At 39.0% G+C, this 26,578-nt stretch overlaps 1 protein-coding gene across 1 annotated transcript in view; it reads left to right on the plus strand.

Annotated features, from left to right (window-relative positions):
- Window positions 1-15,267: 15,267 nt before the first annotated feature.
- Window positions 15,268-26,578, plus strand: part of VPS41 (VPS41 subunit of HOPS complex) — a gene marked incomplete at its 5' end in the record, with an annotated part of 113,483 nt that continues 102,172 nt past the window's right edge. Inside the window, 2 exons of the mRNA XM_082479886.1 lie at window positions 15,268-15,288; window positions 19,125-19,163. Coding sequence (XP_082336012.1) covers window positions 15,268-15,288; window positions 19,125-19,163 — 60 coding nt within the window. The remainder of the gene's footprint in view (window positions 15,289-19,124; window positions 19,164-26,578) is intronic.

Below are 26,578 nucleotides of genomic sequence, written 5' to 3' on the forward strand. Positions count from 1 at the left end.
TAGAAGAAAACATAGATGCTAATCTCAGTAAGCGTGTATCTTAGGTATTCATTCACTAGCAGACATGATTTTGTGCTTTAGAAGAAAACTTTCGAAGGATAATAGTGGTGTTTATTACGATTTGTTGTGATCAGTTTGATACTAGAGGTAGTACTCCTTACATGAGCAGAAATAAAGCAAGCAGAATGCAGCAGGAAAACAGAAAAAAAAAAAAGATAACCATTAGGTTAACTGTTAATCATTATGACTATGACTATAATGGGACCTGTGGTCACCTGGCTATCATAACCATATGTTTGCACCAGATGCAGTACAAATGGAAGGGTAAGAAAAACAACAGGGCTTGCTAGGGTAGTGCTGCACAGTGCCCTGGGAGCCTCAACGTTCCTAATGCTAAGGGCCTTCCATTTGCATTTTCTAAGCCATGTTTATTACAAGATCAGAAACATAATTTCTGAACCATTAACCATGATGTACAAAATTTGTTTTGTCAGTATTGCAGAGACGTAAATCTGGCATGTGACACAGAAAGCGTGGTCAGAAGGATTCTAGAATTATCTTTTCTTTGTAAATTTTAGGAGCATGAGGTTCACTAAGATATCTGTTGATATCTATCTGAAATGTTTTCTCATCCATTCACTTGCCTGGGAGAACCTATTCCACTACAGATTTCATTACGTATTTAGGAAACAAGATCTGTCATTACCAGTTTTCCTTTGCTCAATCCAATGATGTGTTCAACACACCATGAATAAGAATGATACTATACATTGTGCTAACAAAGCTATTCTGCCCCTGACATTAACATTAGAGATACTTTCTTCCTCCCTGATGATTTATTCAAGCTCTAAAAAATTAAGTAACCTTAAGGACCTGTAGGGTGAAAAATGAATCCACCAAGTATTTTATTATCTTTTGTTCTGATGCAACATCAGTTGAAATTGATACAAATGTTTCTTGTACTTTTAACAGCATTGGATCATGTTCTTAAACATAAGAGAAAGTGCCGAAATCTTACCTACAAACAATTCTGAAGCAAGAATTTGAAGTAGAGAGGGTTGGCTCCTAGTCTGAACAGCCTCAACTTGTAGAAGAGTTTGGATATGAAGTTGGAATGTCACATTCTTCCCTGCAGTACCAGCAACATCCCCCCATACTTCTGTCAGCTCAGATCTCACAAAAAGAAATGTACCCTTATATCATTTAAGTGTGTATTTTAAAGCAAGATTGTTCACTTTGGAAAAGTCCCCAAACTCATTAAAAAAATTCAGCAGGAGAAAAAGAAAAAAACTCATGTTTACATAGCAGATAAACTAGAAGGGATGTCTAGGATCAAATCCAGTCTCATGATATCATATACTACTATATCATGTATTCCCACTTATATATTCATCTTTATCCTACTGCAATCAGCTTTCTGGACTTAGCTTGATTAGTAATTAAAAGTGGGTCCAGTGCAGTTAAGGACATGACTCTAATTTAAAAGCATTTATGAGTGAGGTGAGATCTAAGCCTCTATCTACTTTTACATGAGTGATCAAGTTTTTGGCTGTAGGCTCAATTAAAATTGTGCACCCAAACTCATGCGGGATAGAGAGCGTAACTTGTAAGAGGATTGAGAAGCGAGGGAAGGGCGCACAGAGAACTTTGATAACATGGGAGCAGGATGAGAGATAACACTGAAATTTTACAAGCGTACTGGAATTGAGCCCAATAATCAGGCAATAGTTGTCCAAGTTTCTCCAAATAAGATAGGTGACAGACATAGAAAAGAAAGTGATCATGATTTGCCATTTATTATAAATTCTTGCTTTCAGCTGGATAATCAAGTACAAAAGATAGCACGACATATTTTATTGTTAGGGTTTTTCAGTAGCATCAGCAGTTTCAAATACGGTGTTCATCATCCTGTTCTGGCCAAAGCTCAAGAAATAATAAAACATCTAAAGCTCTGTTTTGATGTACGGTCTACATCTGGTTAGAGGGTATACACTCAAACTCGTTGACTAGTATTAGATCTGGAAGGAGGGCTCCAAAAGAAATAGTGTTGGGCTAATTCCAACAGTTCTCGAACAAAGTCCTGATGGAAGTAAACTGGAGTTTTGTACTCATGAGAATTTAAGCTCTTTTGTGATGCAAAATAATGACCTGGCAGGAGAAGAAGAAAGGCTTCTGGAGAATGACTAGCTGGCATAATAATTCTTAGCTGCACATAACTTCTTACACTCTTTGCATATTTTCTATTCTGATAGTGAAGAAAAATAAGACAATTGAAGAGTTACATCACAGGAGGTTTGAGAAAAATAAATGTAAGAGTTTCCATTAATCACCAGGCTTCTGAAGTGGTCAAGAAACATATATAAATGTCCCTATGGTATTAATCCCATTTAAGAGATACCTGAGCTGAGCAGGAAGAAGCTAAGTGGCATATACAAGATGCAGGGAATATGTGGCATAGCAAGAACAGAATGTGTATTTCCTGGATCTTTGACTTTAACCAGTGTGTGGATATTTCTGCTTCGCCAACAGCTAATTCTTTCCGCTCCCAATTATATATATACACACACATACATCCCAAGAACGTGATACATTACAGAAAAATGTGCTGAAGACAAGTAATGCCCTATCACAGTTAATAACCTTTGAAAGCTTTAATGTGAACAATAGCATGTGTCTGTTCTGCAGATTTTTCATTAAAGTACATAGACCAATCTTCAGGAAAAAAATTAAAAAGAGATTTGAGGAAGTAATAACCTAGAGGTTAAAAAAATATTGATTAGGAAAAATATTTTCTTCATAAAGATAATATTTCTCTTTTAGCAAGAAGCAGCTGCTTAGTCTCCAGAAAAAGAAAACAAAGTATGTTCTGAAGGCACCCATTTCATTTGTTGTGAGCTTTGTTGAATAATGAGCAAAACTGTCATTCGTCTTACAACCTTCTCTCACCTTACCTATCACACTGAAAGATTTAAAATTCTTTTGGAAAGTCTGTGCCACTTCATTTATTATATTGAAAAAAAATTAAACACCAACTTTTAAATACTTTTAGCGGGTTTTTTTTGCAATCGAACTACCTGCCCTTTGGTGCCTAATATCTTCTTAGAAGATACGACCTGGCAAATTTAGTATGGATTACCACAGACTGCATTTACTTCTAATGAGACATAGTTTCTCCTGATCTTTTTCATCTATCTTCAGAGAAGAAAGATAAAAAAAAAAGCTTGTTTCTGTCAGAGTTCGTTCTTTGGTGTCAGGGAAACATGCTGGGTTTTTTTCTTCTCCATCTTCTAAGTTTTCACCTTGATCTTGTAAAGTATTACAAATAATCCAAATGCATATATTGCACTGCTGTTTTGTAAATTCAAACTGAATAGTCAAATAGTCAAAGATAATGATAATGATTACTTGAAAATATATTTTTCCATCTTCGAGAAATGCATTGGGTGGTACATTTCCAAATTTCAGGAGACCGGTGGGTGACTTGCAGACTAAGGCAAATGCAAATTAAGATAGCTGAATCAAGGGCCTTCTGAGGACTTCAAAGGGCTTTGGATTGAGCCTCAAGTTCTTAGGACTTTTCATCTCTAGATATCAAAATACTTCACAACAATCAGTACATTTCATTACTTCTGTTTCATTGATGGGGAAACTGAGGTATAGAACAGTGAAACAATTCTCCCCCCTATCATTTAGTGAGTCTGTGGCACATCACAGAATAGCAGTCAACTCCCATGACTTTCCCTTTCTGCCATCTCAATCAAGTTTTCTCCCAAAGATTGCCTTAGGAAATAATAGCTAGGCTTGTTACTCCAGTAATTTTGCCCCCTTTCTGACTAAACTCCGAAGTAACATGTTATGTATCACTTGACAAAGGAGATCTGTATACTGATCCCTCAGGACTAGTGCTAGATGTATTAGTAAATCTCAAAAATCCCAGTGTGCTGTGCCTGCCACCACCAACTCTCATCATGGCAGTTCACTTGCATCTTTTCCTATCACCCTTTGATCCTCCCCATCTCTTACTAATCCCAGCTACTTCAAGGGATTAGATGGAATTCAAATGAGATCCTGTGTTGATTTAGAAGTCTGTTCTTTCACACAGAAATTGTATCCTCTCATCTATGTTCAAAAATAAGTAGCGTGCTATCGTCACCACCACAATATAAATGGCTAATTATAATAAGGATCTGGGTGCTCATAAAATAAATAACAAGATCTTTTGAGTTCCCCTGTCCTGTTTCTTCTAAATCGTATCATCTGTTTTATACGTTGGGGGCTGGACTGTCTGCATGATGTTAAATAGTTAAAGGGAAAGCCTAGCACTTTGTCACAGAGGAGGATTCTTAATAGCTGCTGTTTAACACATACCATGGGAAAAAAAAAAGGTTGTGAGTGCCCATTGGATGAGCAACAGCAGTTAACTAATAAATACTATTCCCAAGTGATTCACAAACAATGAAGTAACCAAAAAGAGCCATGTTAATTTCTATTCTGTTTTCAAGCAGGAGAACAAAATCAATATTTGCTTAATGGAAAAAGGCAATACTTGAGGCAGGCCATCAAGGGTGGAAGGGCTGTCCTGTAGCCAAAGCATGAGGCTGGGAATCAGGAGACAGAGATTTCCCTTTCGAATTGCTTAAAATGAGTTAGTATTGCTCTTTGCCTCACTTTCCCCACTTGAAATATGGGATGTTGCTCCTCGTGGATGCTGCATGAAGCAAACAGATGATAACAGTTTTCAAGTAGTATGGGTAATTTTTGGCCTGGCAGTGAACACTGTGGAGAAGTGTTGCTGGTGACCCGTCACCATCACTGCTGACAGCAATCCAAGCACAGATAAAACTGAGGCTGCTTCTCAGCACTGTACTAAAAATCTACTTAAATGAAGTGGGAAGGTGAGGACTGGCATTCTTCTGCTGCTACACACACTTAGCATGCAATGGGTAGAGCCCTTCTATATCCGACCCGACAGCTCATAAAAGTGTTATTATCCACAAAATACCTTCTTGGGGGCTTAAGAATGAGAAGAATGGAAAGAATTCAAAGAATTCAAATTCAAAGAGTGGCTTTTTGGGAGGATATCATCCTATTATTGCCATGTGGCAGTTGTATTTACCCACATCCACTGTCGAGAGCAATCATTTCATTAACATTTTTATACTATAACCATATGCTGTAGGAATGCTGTGTAGAAATGCTATGTATAAAAGCTGTGTGGCCTTTTTTTCTGTGAAATACTCATATCTCTTTAAACCTTTGGAGGTGAATCACTTCCTTAGTAGGGACCATTGACTTCAGCAGGACAGTTAAGGTTTCATTAGTTTTGTTTCCGTGTCAGAGGTTGGTGGATTGTACAGCGTTTTTTTAAATCTGCAGCCTTTGGATGACATAACTTCAACAGCCCTACCTTTGAATTGCTGAAATCTGCTGATACATTACCAGAGCTAGGTATATTTCCCACATTAAAATAAAACTCACTGAGAATGTATTTGACTGAAAAGATATTTCACTCCAAGGTGGAGGGAGGTAAGAGGAGATACTTAAATAGTCTGTATATTACCTCAGGCTCCACTCACAGCCAATACCCTGCACCCCAGGGACCTGGATTTTGACTCTGACATTGGTTCATAATCAAGGGTTGTCCCAGGGTGAACTGTCAGACTTCAGCTACGTGGTCTAGGGTCAGATCCTGAGGGGATGTAAGAGGATGGGAAGAGATGGCAAAGAAAACGCAGCTGTGCAAAGAAGCGGGTTGATACACACTGCTGAAGATGTAATGGAAGAAAGAACTTGTTTTAAGCATTTTTTTCTAAGCTAGGTTCTGATTAGAGCATCAGAAAACAAAATACACAGTGAGGATTGTGCTTTCAGTAAATGAAGACGTTGTCTTATAGGTACAGGAATTTGTGATGAAATGACCCAATGGCAATAAACTGGTGGCCTGATCCCCACTTACACTGAGGCGTTTTGTTTCTTTAAAGTTTCCTGTGAGTGTAAAAAGGGTCTGAAATGTAAATGATTATTTGTGTGAATGTCACACACGTGGAAAGAAAGACATTGAGACAATCAAGGGTTTATTCTGCTGGCCAAGATCCGTTCTGCACCCCTACCAAAATGGTGCAGCATCTTGGTATGGTGGTAGCACCAGTCAGAGGGGCTTTACAGGCTTGTGACAGATTTAATTTAATGTTTTGGGCTGCAGGAAAGTTAATTGGACTTCTGTCATGAATGAAATTGCAGGATCTGTACCCAACTGAGACAGTTCAGTTATGCTGTAATAACTGGGAATGAAGGCAACCTTACGTCAGCAGAAAATACATGGACATTTTTTTTTTCTGTTGTAACCAGCTATGTGCCTCTAATTTCATGTGTTCATACCTATTGAATATTTCAATCCTTGCTTTAACACGAAATATGGAATATTTGGGTAAAGTTGTAACCCCTTTTTTATGAACAGCAAAACCCTTATTCAATTTAGTGAAACCAGAATTTTATGTCACATCTGTCAAATGGCAGTATCAATACCTATCTGCTTGGCAAGAGTCTAGTTGTGGCTTAATTTATTTTGTTGCTTCTCATCCCTTTTCACGTTTTTAGTTGTTTCCTTCCTTCCACTCTCCAGATCTCAGTTAAGCGGTGTTACAAAATATATCTACAAAGATGGCAAAGTTGAAAATTCACTTCAGAATGTGAGCATAATATGCTCTATGGTTATAACCAGAATATTATGCATGGAAAGCATACAGTATTCCTGAGGTAGGAACTCTGATAACCTCATCAATCATTTCCTGTACGTTATGTACACTATTTAAGTAAGTGGAAAGCTAAGTATTTTTCCTTGAGGTTAAGTGTATGTCAAGAAGAAGAAGAAAAGTGTTTTTCACTGTAAATACAAAATAGATTTTCCAATGATCTATTTAATATTGACTCCATTAAAAACCTTCAGTAACAGAGCAGATCAGAAGTAGTGAGGGAAAATAATTATCAGAAATAACACTTGTGAAGAAAAGGAATAGGAGAGAGCTTTGCTAGGCTTTGGTGATTTGACCCCTGAGAGTTAAAGGCAAGATAAAACACAGATGTAAAGAAAATTGAATTTTCTGTATCTATATGCCAATATTTAAAATATTTATTTATTTTATATTAATTATTTGAAGAATAATCGTTGATATTTTCAAAAGCATAAAATGTTGGTCTAAATCGTTCCCTACTGAAATCAATAATAGAACTCCTATCGACTTCACTGGCAGCATGGATAAGCAGCTGCTTCTGAAAATATTACTTTATAGGGGCTTTTTTTTTGGCATATGGAGGGAGAGGGTTATTTTGAAAATACATGTAAGCTCTAGTTTTTTTAGCTTGAAATCATACAAAAGATGACAAGTTCAAAAAGAATACCACTTTTGTTTCCGGTGGAAAAGACTTCCAAAAGAACTCCGAATCTTTAACAGTGAGATGTGGCATAACAAACTGATTTACTATGTATTCACAACACAGCAAGTGAAGCAGCCCAAGCCAAATATAGAGAAGCTTCATATTCCAGTGACAACTCATCTATCCACTATATATATAAATATACCATATTATATTTTCTTCAGGATTGTATGTGATGAAAATGTTGCTATTTAGGTAGTAATCTGGTACTTGAACAGATGTTATTACCGCTGACCCTTTTAATGAACACCTCTGAACTAACAATGGAAAAACCTTCATCAGGCATGAAATTTAAGATTAAAAGAATAATGGTTTATGTTCTATTAATTTATTTCTATGGTATCCTCAAACTTCCTTTTTCTTTAGGTTAAAATACAAGTAGACCAATTATATCCAAGGTATGTCTGTATATCACTGTAATACAGTTTCTGTATAAGAATGTCACTAAGATTTGGAAAAGAGAGATTTTTGTGATGGGTCAGTTTAGGTAAGCCTTTTGGAAAGATGCTTTTCAAATAGGTTGTCTTCTTTAAAAGGAAACACACACCACACAGAGCTGTTGGGAAACTTACTTTGTCTTCTGGTTACCTGTGATCAATACTTGGAAGCAGCTGTGGTAGGTATGAATGAAAGCAGCAGTATATTACTGTGATTCATGCAAATTTGTAACAGCCTACAGAAAATAATAGCAAAATACCTGGGTAATATGACCTGTATATAGAAAGACCACAGGAGCACAACATTATTCAGTGGGTTATTATATGGGTCCATACTGCCAGCTTAGCTCACTCCTTATGTCTAGTGCCCCATTGCCCTGGTCATCAAAACTGCATGGGACTGTTCACATTTGAACTCCCCTCTGTAGTGAGGAAACTAGTGCCCTCTATGACAGTTCGCTCCAGAATCCGCTATAGACTGATAAAACCATGGCAGACCATCAAGTGTGGCTCCTTCATCTTAGGACAGACCTCCACCACTACCCCAGAAGGCTTTGTGCCTTTGCATGTTCCTTTATGTCACTTTTCTGGACATGAAAAATCTCAGCATAATGGAAGACACCCACCTGACAGACAGAAAAACTATCTTCACATCATTCATGTACTTAAAATTGGAAACTCACAAGAAAACAATGCCTCAAGACAGTCTGCACCAATCACCTTGGGAACCACGATTCTCTTGCTGGTGCAACCTATAACAAGAATATAGACAGAAGTGTCTCGATAATTCAGTAATGACAAGGACTTCATTATGCCAGTAACATACATGATAAACAGTTGATCATAATGTACATGATAATTAGTTCTGTTAAAATCACATTGTAAGACAGATAATTTGTAAAAGTTATCTTAACCTAGACTGAAGTTTTAGAAATTGGGATTCTGTATTTTCAATTTCAAATTCCAGAAATGTAAATAAAACTATAAAATTCTCGAGTCCTTGGGGTCCTACCTAAATATGTATTTTCTTTTAAGAATTGGTCTCACTTAGAAACACAGGCAGCAGTTCTTGATACATAGTAAGGAAGTCCAGTTGCTAAAAGACAACAAAACCTAAATATGAACACGGGGATTAAATTCAACTTGTTCTGGAGACTCTTGGACCAAACAGTATCTTAAGACTGTTCTAACTGTTATGCCTTATTTTTAAATTAGATCAAATCTGAGTTCTTTCTTTGATGAAAATGCTCATTACTCAAAGTACATTTATGTTTGACAATGGAATATGGTGCTGACTAGAAACAAACACTAATGCTGCTTTGAAATGATGAAATTAATGAATAACCAGTTAGGAGTAACAAAAATGGGAAGCGGGAACTCTTAAAAGACTAGAGAGGACTCTACAACAAGACCACAAAACACAAAATATCCTTGAGGAAGACCAGAAAGCATCCATTATAGGTTTATACCTGTAGATTTTCATTTTTATATTTTGTTTCAAAGAGAAAAAAAAATCAGTGGCAGTAACTGTAAAGTAAAACCCAAGAATCAAAAAATTACATATTATAGGAAACAGGAAAAGAAGTCAATGTTAGAATAAAAGACAAAAAGTGTTTCAGTTATGTTATGAAGGAGAAGGAATCCTAAAAATGGAATGACAGCTGTAAATGGTAGAGTTATTCACAATAATAAAATAAATGCAAGAGGGGTGAGTATCTTGTATTAGTTTACCATTAAGAGAGTCATGTCCTACTACGCACTAATTAAGAAATACGGTAACAGTTTGGAGGTATAGTAGACAACAGTTGCAAAAATTATTTGTAGAATGTAAAACATCTTTTGTGAAAGAATCAGTAGCACCTTTCTATTTAACTTAGCAAATATCTAAGAAGTGGTTTCATGTTAGGCTACGAGTACTCACATTGGGAACAGAGATCTTTTAATATAGAACCTTCAAAAGTTGGTGATAGACAATCCCATAGAGGACATAATGGAGTGGCTCAAAGCTGAAGTAAGACAAATTTGAATTTGCCGTAGGGATAAGGAAAACTCATTACATACCAAGTCCTGCAGTATTAGAACTAAGGGGTGCTTATCAAAACTGGTAGGAGACGCATAGCAGAGCCTTTTAAAACAGGAAAAAAAGAAAAAAATCTTTAAGCAGCAGGTAGCATGTTGCTTAACAGATACTAGAAGGAGCACTCAGGGGTGTGCCCTCTAATATCCCTAATTCCATGACAGTAGATGCTCGGATTAGAAAATGGGAGTGGAGTTCATAGTTACATGCTCTCCCCAAATAGCGTCTCTTATTGCCATTGTCGGGGAGCAAGCACAGGGCTAGATGGACCGCTCTTCTGATCCAGAAAGACATTTCTTTTGCGTTCTTTATTTTTCTAGCAGTGAGTATAACTGCCCTTGAAATGACTTATCAGACGTGCAGGGAGTTCTGTGTAATTGGAAATGTTATGTCAAGGTATGTTTTCTTTTAAAAAAATAGTACAAAGAGGAATTAATTCAGGTAAATCTCATGACCCGTGTTAGGGAGGAGTTCAGATTAAATCACAGTGCTATTCCCATCTGGCTTCATAATCTATAGATCTATGAAATTTTCTCATAGTATAATAATTTTTCAATTTCGTCTTGCTCCTTCTTTACCAGGCCCTTAATATTTTTAACTATAAGGTTTTTAAAAGGGTCCCTTATTACCTGTCCCTTTATATATAGCCCTTGTTTATCTTTAATAAATGGATAATTGTACTGGCTTTATGTTGTTTACTGTTCTTCACATTTTTTCATCTTCTCTGTGTGCTCTACCTAGCACAAGAAGGTATCTTTCAATAAAGACTGCCTGAGAATGAAGATGAAGAAAGGGAGCAGACGAAACACAGACAGGGAGTGAGGGTCAGAGGAAGAAAGAGAAGACTAAGGGAAATGTTATTCCTGAAGGATTTGAAAATAATTCACTATAATTTGGACAAGTCTTTAAATGTCAGGGAACACAGATCAACTATTCTAAAGAACTTGTAATAATTTTTCTGATATTGTTACCACTCTCATTTTTATAAAAATAGGTGATAATTTAAATTTTACTTAAATATGCTGTAGTGGTGAGACATAGTGGTAATCTGTACTTCCATTTCTTACCTTGTCTTTTTGGTGATATGGCAAATAACACAGTTGTAATCTTTAGCTCCAATTAAAGAAGGCAGCTGCTATGATGTTCATATGGTACTACTACATTGAACAAAAAGATATTTATCTATCCTTGTTAATTATTACCCTATGAAGATTTGCATATGAGATTAGCTTTATAAGCACGGTTTATCTAGCTTCAAGTCATTAAAGTGTATTGATCTGAATTTTAAAAAATTTCTAACTGAAATGTTTTTTATAGTCATTGTTTTGATACTTACTTCAGGAAGAAATGTGATAAATTTTAGAGGTGGATTAAGAAGAAAAAAGTAAACAATGGAAAAACAATATAATGCTAGCAGGTGAAATAGGATCTTTTTTAAAGTACAAAGTTAGTGAACATATTCAAGATTGTATTTATGGAAGCTATGGTACAAATTGAAAGTATCTTCACAGAAACAATTCTTTGATAGCAAGGAAAAAAAAGAAAAGCCTTTGCGACTTTCTTTCTACAAACAAACAAAAAGAGGAAAGCCTTTGAACTTCTATTGTTCTGACAACAATATTAGCTATGTTTTATCCAGCACAGTGTTTTTAAATGCTATTAACTTACAGGCAACTCCACTTTTTTTTTTTTTCCCCACTGAATAAGTGGTGGCGAAAGTGGCGAGAGATTACCCAGCTGAATATTTTGTTGGATGAATCAGTCCTACTTGAAACCAACTGAGAGCTCTTGGAGACTGAAATACAACAATCTCTACCAAATGGCATGGATACTTGCTACTTGTTATGTTTCACAGTAGTCAGGGAGAAAGTGTGATAAAGCAAGAGATAAAAATTCTAGCAGTATTTGAAATCAGAATGTTGGTCAAGGTCCAAGTTTCAATGATAATTCTGGTTTCTGTGGCAAAGGATAAATTAGAAACTCCTGACAGGCTTGGATTTTAAAAAGCTAGATGGGAGTGTCAGCATCCTGTTAGAAGTCCCATCAACTGGAAACTCTGCATTAAAGTAAGCACTATGAACATTAAAAGCATCATGGTATGGCTAAAATCCTTATTCAAAAAGACTTACGAAGAGTGCTATTTTTGGTGAACCAAGTTAAAACTAAAAGATAAGGTAGAGACATCCTATCACTTGAGATGGATCTGAGCCAAAAGGCTCTACCTAAACTTCAAAGCCTTCATAATCTCACCAGGGGTCCCAAACCTCTCCCTTTTGTACAACTGACTTAACCCAAACTTCAGATCTACGTGCCGGCAGACAGCGAGAGAGAGTAGTTTTCAAGGTTAGGACAAAACATTTACTTCCCTTAGGCAGTGCTGTATTTTCCACTTATGCTGAACTATGCTTAAGCTTTTTATCTCCAAAGGTTCATTGGGATGTTCCCAGGCCTAAGCCTGTAGGATACTGAGTGCTTTGCAGGAGGTGCTGAAAGATTTTAAACCCCATTGACGTCATTGCTTCTTGATGGCTTTCGGCACTTTTGGAGGGTGGATTTGGGAGGGGTGGTAGAATCAGATGGCAACGTATTAAGTCCTCCTGACACAATAAAAACCTATAATCATGGCAGATTGAATTCATACCTTAAGTCTAAACAAGAAAAAAATTAGTTTTGCGTGTTTCTGCCAGAAATAAGTAGCACACTGTAAGTAAATCACATTCTTTATACCACTTATTCTATGTGCAATGAAAACAAGAACAGCTGTTCCTTGACTGCTCTGTTTGTAACAAATGTGCACTGTTAGCTGTTATAATAGCAAATTTTACAAGACCTGCCATCCTTTCCCTTACACTCTGTTTTTCTTGGCATTTATAAAGACAGTTATTAACGTTCATTTCCAGTTTAAAAAGTGCCACAAAATGCCTCTGTTGAGGACACCACCCCCCCACCCACTCCCCAGAAAAAAAAAAAAACAAACAACAAACCAAACCCAACCCAACCCAACCCTGAAACCCAAAACCCCTATGCAGTTTATTTCCCTCTGGAAGCGGGGAAAAAAAATGTATCGGGCAAAGTTTCCTTTCACTAGACATACACAGTCTTCAAGTACCAGATAAGATAGCTTGTGCATTACATATTACAGGACAAATCCTGGCTTCATTGAGACCAATAATTTTTTTTTTTTCGTTGATTTGAACAGGACTAAGATTCAGGAAGGTCAGAATGAGACTGCAATGAGTGCTCTGGGTAAGCAACACAGCTGTCAGCAGACATCTCTTACAGTCTTTTATATAAGTTTATTAAGTCTCATCTTGAAATCAGTTAAATTTCTTGCCAGCAAGGTTCTTCTGAAGACCACAGTTGTCTGACACATGGGAATCTACTCATTTCCAGCCTAAACGCGCTGAAATTAGCGGATACCTATTTTATCTCATACCTTTTACTTTAAGAGCTCTTCTTCCTCTTCAGCTCTTTTTTATTTCTAGACTGAAGAACTCAAGCCCTTCTTTTTTTCAGTCTTCTCCAATAGACCAGACCCTAAATTTCTGTGATCCTTTCAGTGATCCTTTGCCCCCTTGTCCTGGTTCCAGCAAGGATGGGGTTAATTTCCCCACGGAGCCGGCAGGGGAGGTAGGTATTCCATCCCACCTGACTCATGTGGTGGTGGTGGTGGTGGTACTGTAATCGCGTTCTTATACTCCTTTATCGGTGTTATTGTTTTTCTTTCTTCTTCCCTTTGGCTGTTCTGTTAAATTACACTATTTCAACCCACGAGTTTTTGCCTTTTTCTGCCGATTTTTCTCACGGCTGTGGGAGTCGAGCGAGCGGCTGCGTGGTTCTTTGTTGCTGGCTGAGGCCAAACCATGACACCCCTTCCAGTTTGAATTAATCTTTTTTTGCAACAAAGGGGATGAAATTTAACATTATATCCAGGTGAGCTCTCAACAATATTTTGTACAATGGCACCCAAATATCTCCCTTATCTGTAGATATCACTTAGCTTATATGGCCAGGATGACATTTACAAGCTCCTTCACCATGGTACCCTGACAGTCCACACACATCTTGTAACAGACCAAAAAAGGTTTTCATATATTATGTCATTTACAAATGAAATGTATTCATGACAGCTGTATTCATATGTTCTTGTACTGACACTGTTAACTTTGATAGCTCGCACTCACCCCAGTGTCAACCTCTCAGTGTGATTTCAAAGGACAGTTCTATCTCTTCTCAATTGAAATTCTGGCAATTAGTTTCTAAAGGTATGGCAATGATATATGTGATTGTCATATCTAAGGTAATATTCTCTGCAATTAACTTTAATTATATGGCCTTATGGTCTTCCACTGTAATATTCTAAGATTTCTCTTTTATTGCCAAAGTTGACCTGCACATTTTTAAATTCTTGGCTTTGAACCCGAGGGTAGAGACTGGGTACATTAACACTGTAGCTCCAGCTTTGATTTGGAATAGCTCCAATGGCAAAACCCAAGCGATAAAAAGTACTGCCTATTGCTTTTTAGGTTTGGTTATATTTTGAACACATAAAGAAAGTAATTTGGGTACAAGCAAGGAGTCCAAGTCCTGGTTTAAAGTTGTAAAAGAGAAAATGCAGCAGCTCCTAGAATTGTAGAAAGATATTTAGGCTTCCTAAGATCCTTCTCTCGTGTGCGGGCAATTTCAATATTGACAAATTAAGTAGAAAGTACAGAGAGGACAGAGGCTGCTACATGTCTCTCCAGAGAATCCGCTGGAAACTGGAGCTGTGCTCGACCAAGCGCTGCTCCAATGGCTGCCAATAAATGGGCCTTGTCCTGGGAGAACGGGCAGTCCAATGCGCAACATGGTGGTGGGCACGGATTTGCCACCACTGGCTCTCAGCTTCACTACACCCAAACCCTGGCTGACCAGAGGCCGTCTCATTGTTCACCGCAGTGGCCACCTCCAATCTCATCCCAGGCGGGTGTGCAAAGGTTTCCTGGCGGGACTCGAAGGAATTTAGCGCAAAAAAGAATCTTGCAGCTAAGGAGGGCAGAAGGAAAAACCTGACTGGGATGTGTCGTCCCTGTTGGGCCCAGGCTTACCTCTGCCCTTGGCATAGGGTGTAAGGCAGCGCCACCATCCCCACGGCTGGGCAAGAGCCACCCCTCCCCTTCCCCCTCAAAATAACCAACCATAACAACAACAAAAGAGAAGAAAAAAAAAATAAATAAAAAGGAGGAAAAGACACACCCCTCCTCCGAAACTACATTTCCCAGGGTGCCTCCGCTTCCCCCGGCTTCCTGCCCCTCACATGACAGCTCCCTTGGCCGCGCCATGGCGGAAGCCGAGGAGAAGGTAGAGGCCGTGAGGGCACTGCCCCGTTGGAGGGGGCGAGGAGCGCGGCGGGGAGCCGGGTGGCGGGAGCGCGGGGCCGGGGCGGCCCTGGGGAGCAGAGAGGGGAGAAGGGACAGCGCCTGTGGGAGGGGAGGGGAAGGAGCGGGCGTCGGCCAGCCCTGTCGGGGGTGCGAGGGCCGGCGGCGGGGCGGCAGCGGCAGTTGGAGCCGCCGGAGCGGGTCGGGTCGGAGGAGGGGAGATGGAGGCGACGGTGCTGGGCCTCCTCTTCCCCCGCTGGGCACCGCGGATGGGGCTGCTTATGGGGTTTTGTCTACAAAAAAAAACAAAGCACCTGATAATGGCCGGGGGCGGCGCAAGTCGTGAGGGCTCCGCGTTTTAGACAAGACCCGATGAGGGAACCCGGCGGGCCGGAGCGGGGAGGGGTTGGTTTAGGAACGCTGCCGGCAGCGCTGTAGGGCCGGGATTAAAGAGCTGAAGGGTCCCTCTGAAACGGCTGAGGAGTTCTGTCGTTTACCAAGTGGCACAGGAGACAAGTTCTTCCCAACAGGGGAGCTCGCTCCGGAGACAAAATTGGAGGAGTTTGGTGCTTGTGACCCGTGGTTATTTAAAGTGGGTGCCCTTCTAAAGCTTCCCCCTGCCTAGAATGCTCCTTCCTGAGAAAAAGAAAATAAAGTGTAAGCAAGAAGTGAAGTTCCCATTCCTCTCGGATACTTTCTCAATGTTTCCTTGCTGAGCCAGGACTTTGACACACGTTTGTCTATCTTGGATGCCTCATGGTGGGAGAGTCTTAAAATTACCTCAAGGGAATTGGCCTTAATTGGAGATTGGCATCTGGTGTCCACCTTCCCTGCAGTCAGGGCTTTTTTTGGGAGGGGCTGGCTTCTTTCAGGGAGGCTTCATCCCCTGGTTTGGTGAGTTTTTAACTGTGGCAGCATTTGAAGGGGTTCTCAGGATAAACCCAACTCTGATAAATCGTCTTATCTTCTCTAGTATTGTAAGAGATTAAACCGGGCTGTATTTTACTCTCTTTGGATTATGGTAGGAAATTTACCTTATTTGTTTCCCTTCATTTCCTGTGGGGAGCATGCACACTCCTGCTGAAAGGGATGTGTGTGTTGTGTAGGTTTCTTTGAAACCAAAGTTTCATGATTTTCCCCTCCCAGCAGCTTTAAGTTATGGGCCTAAACATATAGTGGATAGCATCTGATGCTTGTAGGGGCAGTGAAGGAAAAACGCTATATCCATCATATTGAAAAGCCAGTTTAAGAATTTATTGAGAAGTTACGTTGGATCTGCTAAGCGAGAGATTATAATAGTGAGAGATTATTTCACATTTCTGTAGTTTCCTCCTCCGTGTTCCCTTCCTCCATTCTTAGGCTACTTGAACAACAGCGTTTGCCAGCTGGCAGAAGCATACTGCTGATTTTTCCCTAGAGTCTCAAACGTACCAATGACAGCTATTCCTACATGATTTGGGATTCCGGTGGTCTACAAATCCCTGTTGAGGGATTTCCTTTTCACAGTTTTGAGGCTACTAAAAAGGAGAAGTGGGGGATAGTTCATGCATTTGGAGGGAGGGGAGAGGAACCTAACAAAACCCCAGGGCAGTCATAACTGCAGTTTGCTTTTCCAGTTTGCCTGCCTGAGTGAGAGAACTAGAGCAAAAAGGTTTTCATAGTAAGTTGTTAGCAAAGTGACTTACTAGGTAAGAGTCAGTTCTAAGCACCTTCAGCTAAGTTCTTGTCAGGGAACAAATACAGTTTCCGCATTTCGCGCGCTCTGAATTTTTGCATGTTATTTTCTGCAGTAAAACATAAAGGCCATGAAGCATTTGCCTAAATTTGTATGCAGTTTATGAGATTTAGTAGCTGCAGTTGCAGTGGCTTGTGAATACAATAGGGATACCAGGGTACATGTCCCAAATCAAAACAGATTCTCATCACTGGCTTTCCCTACATTTGTGTTCTGAACAGCCAAAGCAATTGGAATCGGGGGGGGGGGGGGGGGGGGGGGAGGGGAAGGGGAAGGGGAAGTAAGTGGTGTAGCTGTGCTAGAAAGACTCGTGTAGCTGTGCTAGAAAGACTCATGTGTGCCAGCAAAAATGTCACTTACTGTAATTGTTTATTTTGTTTGGGAGGACAGATTATTATTTTAGTTAAACAAATTCTCCTGTATATACAAACTATGTGAATTGTATCAAAATGGTAGTATTAATAGGTTTGATTTATTAAGGGTTTTAGTGGACAAATCTTGGTATTCAGGAAAGAAAGTTTTTATTAGGCATCTGGTGATACTTTGCGTTGGACTTCCAGTGTTGCTCTACCTTGTCCAATAGGCTGACAGAGTTACACCTCAGTATTTTAGTTCTGTCTTCATTAGGTTATTGTTAAGTAGAATTTAAGATGCACAAAGATTATATGTAACAAAATTATTATCTCCTGAAAGGTAACTGTGAGTAGAGCCCGTGAGACTGATGGACAAAGAGTTGTACTTGCAAAGTCAAACCTAAGCTTGAAAGGATGCCAGGTTTTTACTTCATCGTCCCTTGACTCCCTTGTTCTTTCTACTTGCAATTTCCTAACTCATGTCATGAATATAGATGACACAGATAAGCCTTCTATGGGATGCGTGTTCTAGAGGTGGACTTGGCTGTAGAAAGTAAAATGGAGGAAAGAAATGGCAGTAATCATGGTAACACGTTGCACTGAGTTTCAAGTAGCAAGCAGAAATGCTGCTTTTCTTCTCCTCGTCTGTATCATCTAGTCTGTCGTGATGGTCACTATGGTCACTAAAGGTGAACCTCCCCTAATGCAGAGGAGGCATTTGTTTATTGCCTAGAGGTCACAATCAGTGCATTTTATAAACAGGGAAAATAAGTAAAAGTGACGAACCAAAAATGACACCGGTTGTCAGTGCATTAAATTTTCTTCCCTTTTCATTTCTCTTTAAACTATTGGTAACTGTCTTTTATTTTTTTGCCTTCTCTGGTGAAATTCTGTACCTATTTATCTTACTGTCCAAATACTACTTCATAAGATTTGAAATGCTGCCTTCTCTCTTGGTTGTTCTTTGTTTGTATCATATTTTGTCGTTAAAATGCTTACATTCGCTGTCAGCGTATTAGTTGTAACCTTTTATTGCTATTGATAACGATAAATACGTTAAGTAAATCTTCATTTTGCTGACCTCTTTGAGGAGGCATTGCATCAGCAGATTTTCTCAGTAGACAGGTGAGAGATTAGCAGGAGTTGACTTACAAAATTTTTTTTGTAGGACAGTCAGAATCGTTGTCTTGCCAGAGAGAGATGTTTTAAAGGTACAGTTGCTTCAAAGGCAAGAGAAAGCCACATGGCTTGCATTAACATGGGATGGGAAGGAGAAAGTCATTAAATACTGGATTTCTACGGAAAATGGTTTGAAATTATTTAAGTTTAAAGTAAGCCTATTAACACTGAAAGAGTTGAATACCAAAGCTAATTTGTGGAGAACTTGAGAATGCTATTCTGCCTTGCAAGTCAAGACATGGGCAGTTGGTTTCCAAAACTTGCTACCGCTTCTGGAAGAAGGGAAGTTTTCCCAGGAACAGATTCTCAGATGATCCAATCGCTTTCTCTTTTAGGGTAACTGACAGTAATATCACAGTCAACTGATGCCACTGAGTGTGAGTGTGGCGCTAAATTTCAAGTGCAAGCCCAAGTTGGGCATGAACGGATAGGATGGTTGCTTCTGCTTTGTTTTCTGTTTCTTAAAAAAGGTTTAAAAAGTATTTTTAAAAGGTAAATACTGCTCAGTTTTATATGTACTAATTTCCCCTTTGTTCTTTGTGTCGTTTTCAGGAAACCAGGTCTAATGAGGAATCAACAGATGAATCGGAGGTAAGCCTGATTAAAATGCTTCACACTTGAATCTGTGTCAGTGCTAGTTCTTTGTCAGTATGTAGGGAAAAATACTACCTCATTGGTTGTTTTTAGGAGTTTTGCTGGTACTGTGTAGCAAGGAATGTTAATCCGGGTTTAAATTATCAAAAAGGAGCTGTGATTTGCTATTAGAAACTTCTTTATATTTAAAAAACTTCACAGTTGTCCCATTATAGTAAAATGAATTATGTTGAGAGACAAATTCAAGTGCATGCACTTCTGTTTTGATCAAATGAAAATTTAATTGTCAGTAAAATTATATATGCAGTAATACTACATTCAGGTAATTACTGTGTTATTTTAATAGTTTCACGGTCTGTTTAATCATGTTCTGTAGAGTCTCTGTTTTTGAGATGACATTTTGTCAAAAACTGTCTCATGTTCTGGAGAGGTCTGCCTATCCTGCTGTAGGTGCTGGAGAAAGTGGGCTAGGGGTGGGGAGAGGAAGGGAGCTACAGAGGGTTCAGATATTTGTCCCCAAATGGCAGTGTGCTAACTCCAAACCTGCCATCATTGAAGGGACCCTGAGAGATCTGGAAAGTGATACTTGACTTCAGTGCGGTCTAGGATGGCTACAAGAAAGAAGAAATAAGGGTGGCTGAGCAACTTCAATGTTTTCACCCATTATGTATCCAAGTGAAAGGGGCTCCTAGGCTTCCAAAACTTTAATGGACTTGCTGTTAGGAAGATTTTCTATTCTTTACCTAGGGACAAATCTTCATGCTTGGGATCTGGGTTTAAGCACTGAGCAGGCAAAAATCCTAATTTCCAAGACAGTGGGTACTGCAGAGACTGGAGTTGTGGATTTTGAGAAAATCTTTTTGCAGAGGATGGTGGCTTTTTTTCTTGTGGGATAATTTTTTTCCCTCAGCCTTTAATGAGTGGCTGTCTGCAGTGGCACTGTAGGGTTGTCCTGGTGAGAAGCAGGGATTTCTTTGGCCCTGTAACATTGCTGTGTGGAATAGCTGCCTGGGCTCGACTTTTTTGGCCCAGTGTGAGATAGTTTCATTCTGGATGTTGCTTTGAGATGTGAAGTGCGTGTAGACCATGACTGGGCAACGACTCGGTATTTAGTAGAATAGTAATCCTCGCAAGGGTTGACATTCACAAGATAGTGAACACAAATACTTACCTGCTGAGGTGTTTGGTTTTTTTTTAAAGCCTGTTGCAAATGAGAACTTGTTTTAGTGGCTTTTTAATGGCCTTTCAACATTCAGCCCATAGTAAATAAGTATTTATGTCAGAATTAATCATAAATGGGTTGCCAGGTTGTCAGGGTTTTGTTTTTACCTTAAGTAAAAATAGGTGTCATGCAGCTCTCACAAAATTGGAAGTCATAAACTTTCAACAAGACCTTTGTTGAAGTTGATATCTATTTTTAATGTGAATTTCACGCACATAGAGAAGTTAAAAGGAAATTTTCATATTGAGAATGTAGATGTTGGATCTAAAGAATAATCGTAATTCTAATGTCAGTGAAAACGCTTTTCATGAGTTGTCTTTGAATAGTAAGTCCAGTCTGTAGTGTCTGGACACAAGGCAGGTAGCTGATGAAATGATACTTTGAAACCATGTTAGAAAGTACTTAAAGGAAGCAGTGACCAATTTTCGCAATGATAGCGTTTGCATCACTCATTAGACTATTTCTAATGATCATTCAGATAGAAAGCAAAAATAGTGGTAGAGCCATAAAGTCTAAATTTTGCCAGTGCTTGCTTATATTATTTGAAGTATAGTCAGAGATAAGATTGAGCTGATGGCTTCACTCTTAGCTCTTGTGATCATAAAGTTGTATGATTTCTTTCGGGTATCTAATAGTTTGAATAATCAGGGATGCATTTTATGGTGGCAGTACTAGAATCTGAGACTTAATTCTTGCAGCCTGTGTCCTGTTTTACCCATTAAAAAGTATAATATTTATGGTGCGGGCTCTGTAGACATCATTATAGGAATAAAGATTTTTGCATATACAATTGGTCTAGCACTTATTTTAAATTCTTCCCATAAAATTGAAAATTATAGCTGTTGGTTTCAGAAGGCACATGACATACCCAAGTTGTATTATAGAAGTCTCTTCTATTGTGGAGGAAGGTAACTTCCTGTTTTTGAGTAAACGATGTCCCTGTCTGAACTGGATATGTAAGCAAAATATGGATATTTTTTTCCTGTATTTTTTGCACTGCTGTGCCATTATCTTAGTAAAGAATCAAACATACAGTGATTCCCTTTTATGTAGCAACTCTTTTAGTATCATTCCTTTGGTCGCTCCTAGTAAATAAGATGCTAATTCTAATTTGCTACCTGCTTGGTTTATTTTGAATGACAGGCTCTTTAACAAATGCCAGGATGCTTAATTGCACATACTTGGTGGTAGAACTTTATAATAGGCCTCACATGTGGGAGTCTACGAAAACTGACTGTCTTGAATGTACGTCAGCTAAGAGCCCTTTGTTGTAAGTTTGGTTCCAACTCCTGCTTCCCCAGAAATTGAATTCCTAAGGCTGCTTAAGTGTTTAATACTTTTCAGCTGTTTAAATCAGAATATGTAAAATTCAAAGGTGATAATTAACAGAGATGGTGCATACGTTCAGATGTTAAGCAGACCTTTCAGTATGGAGATAGTGGTAGTTGCTTATGTCAGCACTTGTAGAAATGTAATAGATCTTTCCTGGTAACTGCATATAACTTAAGCTTTTATTTCATATCCTCATACATGATAAGTGGCGTTATAAGCTTTTTTTTTTTTTCCTGTATACAGACTGCTATATATATACCATGATATGATGAGGAAAAAGTCTTTTAATTCTCAAGAGGAAAACCTACTTGGTTTGCTAAGTAATTCTACTGTGTTCTTGAAGCATGACTATTTTCTTTTTGTATCTTCTGGTTTTGGTTGTTTTGTTTTGTTTTTTTAATTGTGCTGTGAAGTATATTTGCTTTACTTCTCCCAACCCTGTCTAATAATCAAATATACCACATTTGGGGGCTGAGCCTGAGCAGGTTTGTTTGGCTCAAAAGTCCTAGTGCAGTGTGGTTTCATTGACTTACATAATTTTATTTTGCAGCACCTGGAGCTACATGTCACATTTGATGAGATCTTAAAAAAAGACAACAAAATAATCTGACTTTTGGCTGTTTGTAAACTGTGGAAGAAAAAACTCTGCATAAGTTATGTACACCCTGCATCTGAATTTCTGTTTTCAAATTAGTTTTCTTCCTTGCAGTGTGCCTTTTTCTGTAAAATCCTAGTTTTCTCAGTTGAGCTGTTTTCTGCCAGGCAGATACTTATATTTTGCTAGCTAATTAGCACAAGATGATGCTAAGAAATGTATAGTAAATAGTTAAGCTTTTTTCAGTAGCAGTGCAACATGGTGAGATGCACAATGGTATTTTTCTTGCATTTAAGTTGGTGCTGCTGCTCAACTTGTAACTTTGTCCTTGAAAGTTTGGCTTTTAATGAGACAATCCTGGCATATTACGTAATAAACTGTTGTGGAGTGACTTAAACTTCTATTTTAAATTAAAACAAGTGATCTTCTTTAATTTAAAACAAGACATAATTAGCGTACAGTAGCACACAGAACATAGAATCATAGAATGGTTTAGAGTTGGAAAGGACCTTGAAGATCATCGAGTTCCAACGCCTCTGCCATAGGCAGGGACACCTCCCACTAGACCAGGTTGACCAAGGCCACGTCCAGCCTGGCCTTGAACACCTCCAGGGATGGGGCCTCAACAGCCTCTCTGGGCAACCTGTTCTAGTGCCTTACCACCCTTAAAGTGAATGTTTAATCTGAACCTGCCCTCTTCTAGTTTAAAGCCATTCCCCCTTGTCCTATAGCTACATGCCCTAGTAAAAAGTCCCTTCCCAGCTCTCCTGTAAGGCCCCCTTTAGGTACTGGAAGGCTGCAATAAGATCTCCCCGGAGCCTTTTCTTTTCCAGGCTGAACAGCCCCAACTCTTTCAGCCTTTCCTCATAGGAGAGGTGCTCTAGCCCTCAGATCATCCTTGTGGCTCTCCTCTGGACATGCTCCACCAGGTCCATGTCCTTCTTCTGTTGGGGACTCCAGAGCTGGATGCAGTACTCCAGGTGGGTTCTCATGAGAGTGGAGTAGAGGGGCAGGATCACCTCTTGATGCAGCCCAGGATACGGTTGGCCTTCTGGGCTGTGATCGCACATTGCTGGCTCATGTTGAGCTTCTTGTCAATCAGCACCCCTCAAGTCCTTCTCCTCAGGGCTGCTCTCCAGCCATTCCCTGCCGAGCCTGTATTTGTGCTTGGGATTGCCCCGACCCAGATGTAGGACCTTGCACTTGGCCTTGTTGAACTGCGTGAGGTTGGCTTGGGCCCACCTCTGCAGCCTGTCCAGGTCCCTCTGGATGGCATCCCTCCCCTCCAGCGTGTCTACCTCGCCAAACAGCTTGGTGTCATCATCAAACTTGCTGAGGTGCACTCAACCCCACTGTCCATGTTGCTTACAAAGATGTTGAACAGTACAGGTCCCAGTACCGACCCCTGAGGAATGCCACTCATCACTGCTCTCCACTTGGACATCGAGCTGTTGACCGCAACTCTTTGAGTGAGACCGTCCAGCCAGTTCTTTATCCACCGAGTGGTCCATTTGTCGAATCCATGTCTTTTCAATTTAGAGACCAGGATATTGTGTGGGACAGTGTCAAATGCTTTGCACAAGTCCAAGTAGATGACATCAGTTGGTCTTCCTTTGTCCACTGTTGCTGTAACCCCTTCGTAGAAGGCCCCCAAATTTGTCCGGCATGACTTGCCCTTGGTGAAGCCATGGTGGCTGTCACCAACATCATGCATTGTGAAATACACCCATAAATCACTTGCATTCTGTGAAGAGAGGAACTGGTTTTGTATTTCTTAATTCAAAAGAAAATTTATTATAGAGCCAGCTTGAGTCTCCCTGAAACTCCATGCTGCTCTGCACTGTATTGCCTGTGTTTATATACAGTGTGTTGTAGTTGCACAGTATGGCAGAGTCACCATTCATTATGTTATACAATGAAATCTTGTGAGGTCAAGTGAATGTTATTTTTGTTTTCACTGTATATGTAGTACACAAAACATTCCCATTGAGCCTTAATTTGTACTGATAAAAGCATATATTGCACCCCAGAAAATTGCTGGTCTGCATACATTAATAACAATTATTTCAGGTAACTTGTATGTAGCAGAAAAATGTTTGGAACCATGCCTCAGGGTCCCAGGACCAAAAGCTTCTGTCTCAACCTCAGACTTCATGTACAGGTTAATTATGCTCTGCCTCTTTCTTGCCTGTGTGCCTCCCCCTTGCCCCTTATAAAATGGAGCAACAGTTTCCTACCTCTGAGAAGTGGAGAGGGTTTCAAACCGTATTTGTGAGTGTGAGGTACTGATAAAATTAAAGTTGTGATGCATCAAAAACCGAAACCTTCCTACTTGACGAGGGAATCAAAGCTAAGTTATCATCCTGGAATTTGGTTAGTTATTTGTTGAAGTTTTCTGCTCCTTTCTAATTTACTGCTGGGGCTATGAGCAGATTGCCGTGGTCCAGTACGTATCTTCTTTACAGGGAGCACCTTTTCAAGAACAAGTGTCACTGGAATCATAAAATGAGTGCTGTGTCCCATGAAATGATCCTGTGATTATGTGAGGAGTTTCACTGATAATTTTTTTTTGTAGGTGCTGCACTGCATGATAGATTTTTTTTTTGTTTTGTTTTGTACTGTTGGCCCGTTAAAGGAAATCCAACAAAAAAAGGCAGGTGTGTGCAGATGTTGATTTTTCTCCAAAAAGTTATTAAAAATAGTACATTTTTAAAAAAAAATGCATTAATATGTGCATTGTTGTTTATTTACTTGTGTGTGTTAGTCATCAGCATTGCACGTTTCCATTTTAGAGTTTCCATTTTAGCACTTCCATTTTTATATATCCTGGTCTTAATTTTTTTTTACCTGTTTTCTAATCTTTGATCACTGGTACCCTGGAAAAGGGATATGTTTGTTCATTGAGTTTATTCTTTTAGTTATTTAAACACTATATTAATAAATTTTACTAGAGCTTGTACAGAGGAAAGTATTCTAGAAATTCTTGGTTAACCCAGTGCTCAAACAATTTATGGTGGTTTAGAAATATCCCTCACAGATACACTTTTACCACTGAAATTGGTAGTGGTTTTGTTCTTTAAGGTTTTGAAAACTGATCAGAGCAGGAACACAGTTAGGAAACATGTAAGCCTTAAAAAGCGGCAAGTAAAAAGCCTTGATGTTTTCTTTTCCTTTTCAGTGCACTCCAGATCTTAGTCTTGTAGGTTGGGTCTGGATTAGGTCAAAGCAATTAAATCATTTCAAGTAAATAAAGCATCTGGTAAAAAAGGCTTCTTGTCATACTCTGTTTCCATCAAAATGTTCTCTTAACATGGGGTGTGGAGCATTGGGCTGGAAGAGGTGAGCTCTTCTGTGGCTAGTAGCCACAGAAGGGCCATCACCGTTGCAACAAAAAATGGATGGTTAAAAAGTAGATTTGGCTACCGTACCTCAGTCCAGCTTGCCTTTTTTTTGTCTCCTGTCTGACCTTTGGCAGAGTACTACTTCTTACCGTGCATCTTTTCCTTATTATTGAATAGCTCTACACTAGGTTGCCATTTTTCTCTTCCAGTTGTTTTAAAAATATAAAATGGGAGAAAAATGCTCAAAAAGCATATTCTGTTTCATGTACCTGAGCAATCTGAAGAGAGATTGCTTCCCCCTGCATGGCTTTAAGTGAAATTGGCCTTTTAAATGGGGAGAATGGAAGGAAAAGATATATAAATTCCAAATAGAAAGTTCTCCTCCTTATTAATGAGAAAATGTATCATGCAAATAATTTATCAATTTGAGTCAGTAGGGTGAGCATAGTAAATTATTTATTGAAGTTTAAATGGAATCTTTTCATACATTAATTTGAAAAACAAGTTTGCAATGACTAGTAACTAACATAATATACATCGTTAGAGGATTGACTTGCAGGAAAAATTGATTATTGCTATATTCTTTTAATATCTTCTGGTTTTGAGTGAAAATTAGATACTTCATTTAATGAGCTATTAATATTAACTAGAAGTGCCTGTTCTATCTGTGTGTTGTGGAATACATAAAAACTAAAAATACTACTGTGTGTGCTACATAAATTAAATGCAATTGCAAAGCTAGTGTGTTAACAGAGTATGCAGATGTGGTTTTCCCAGAATACTAAATGTATTCATCGGGGTGGAATAACACTCTGGGCTGGAAAGAGGAAAGCAGCTGGGAAATTCATCTGTTTACCATCTAGCTCTTCACTGTGGTGAGTGGGTGAACTTTAAAAACTACTGTTCCCAAAACTGCACTGTA

Source organism: Vanellus vanellus (genome assembly GCF_965231255.1).
Source record: "Vanellus vanellus genome assembly, chromosome: 2".
Lineage (NCBI taxonomy): Eukaryota > Metazoa > Chordata > Aves > Charadriiformes > Charadriidae > Vanellus > Vanellus vanellus.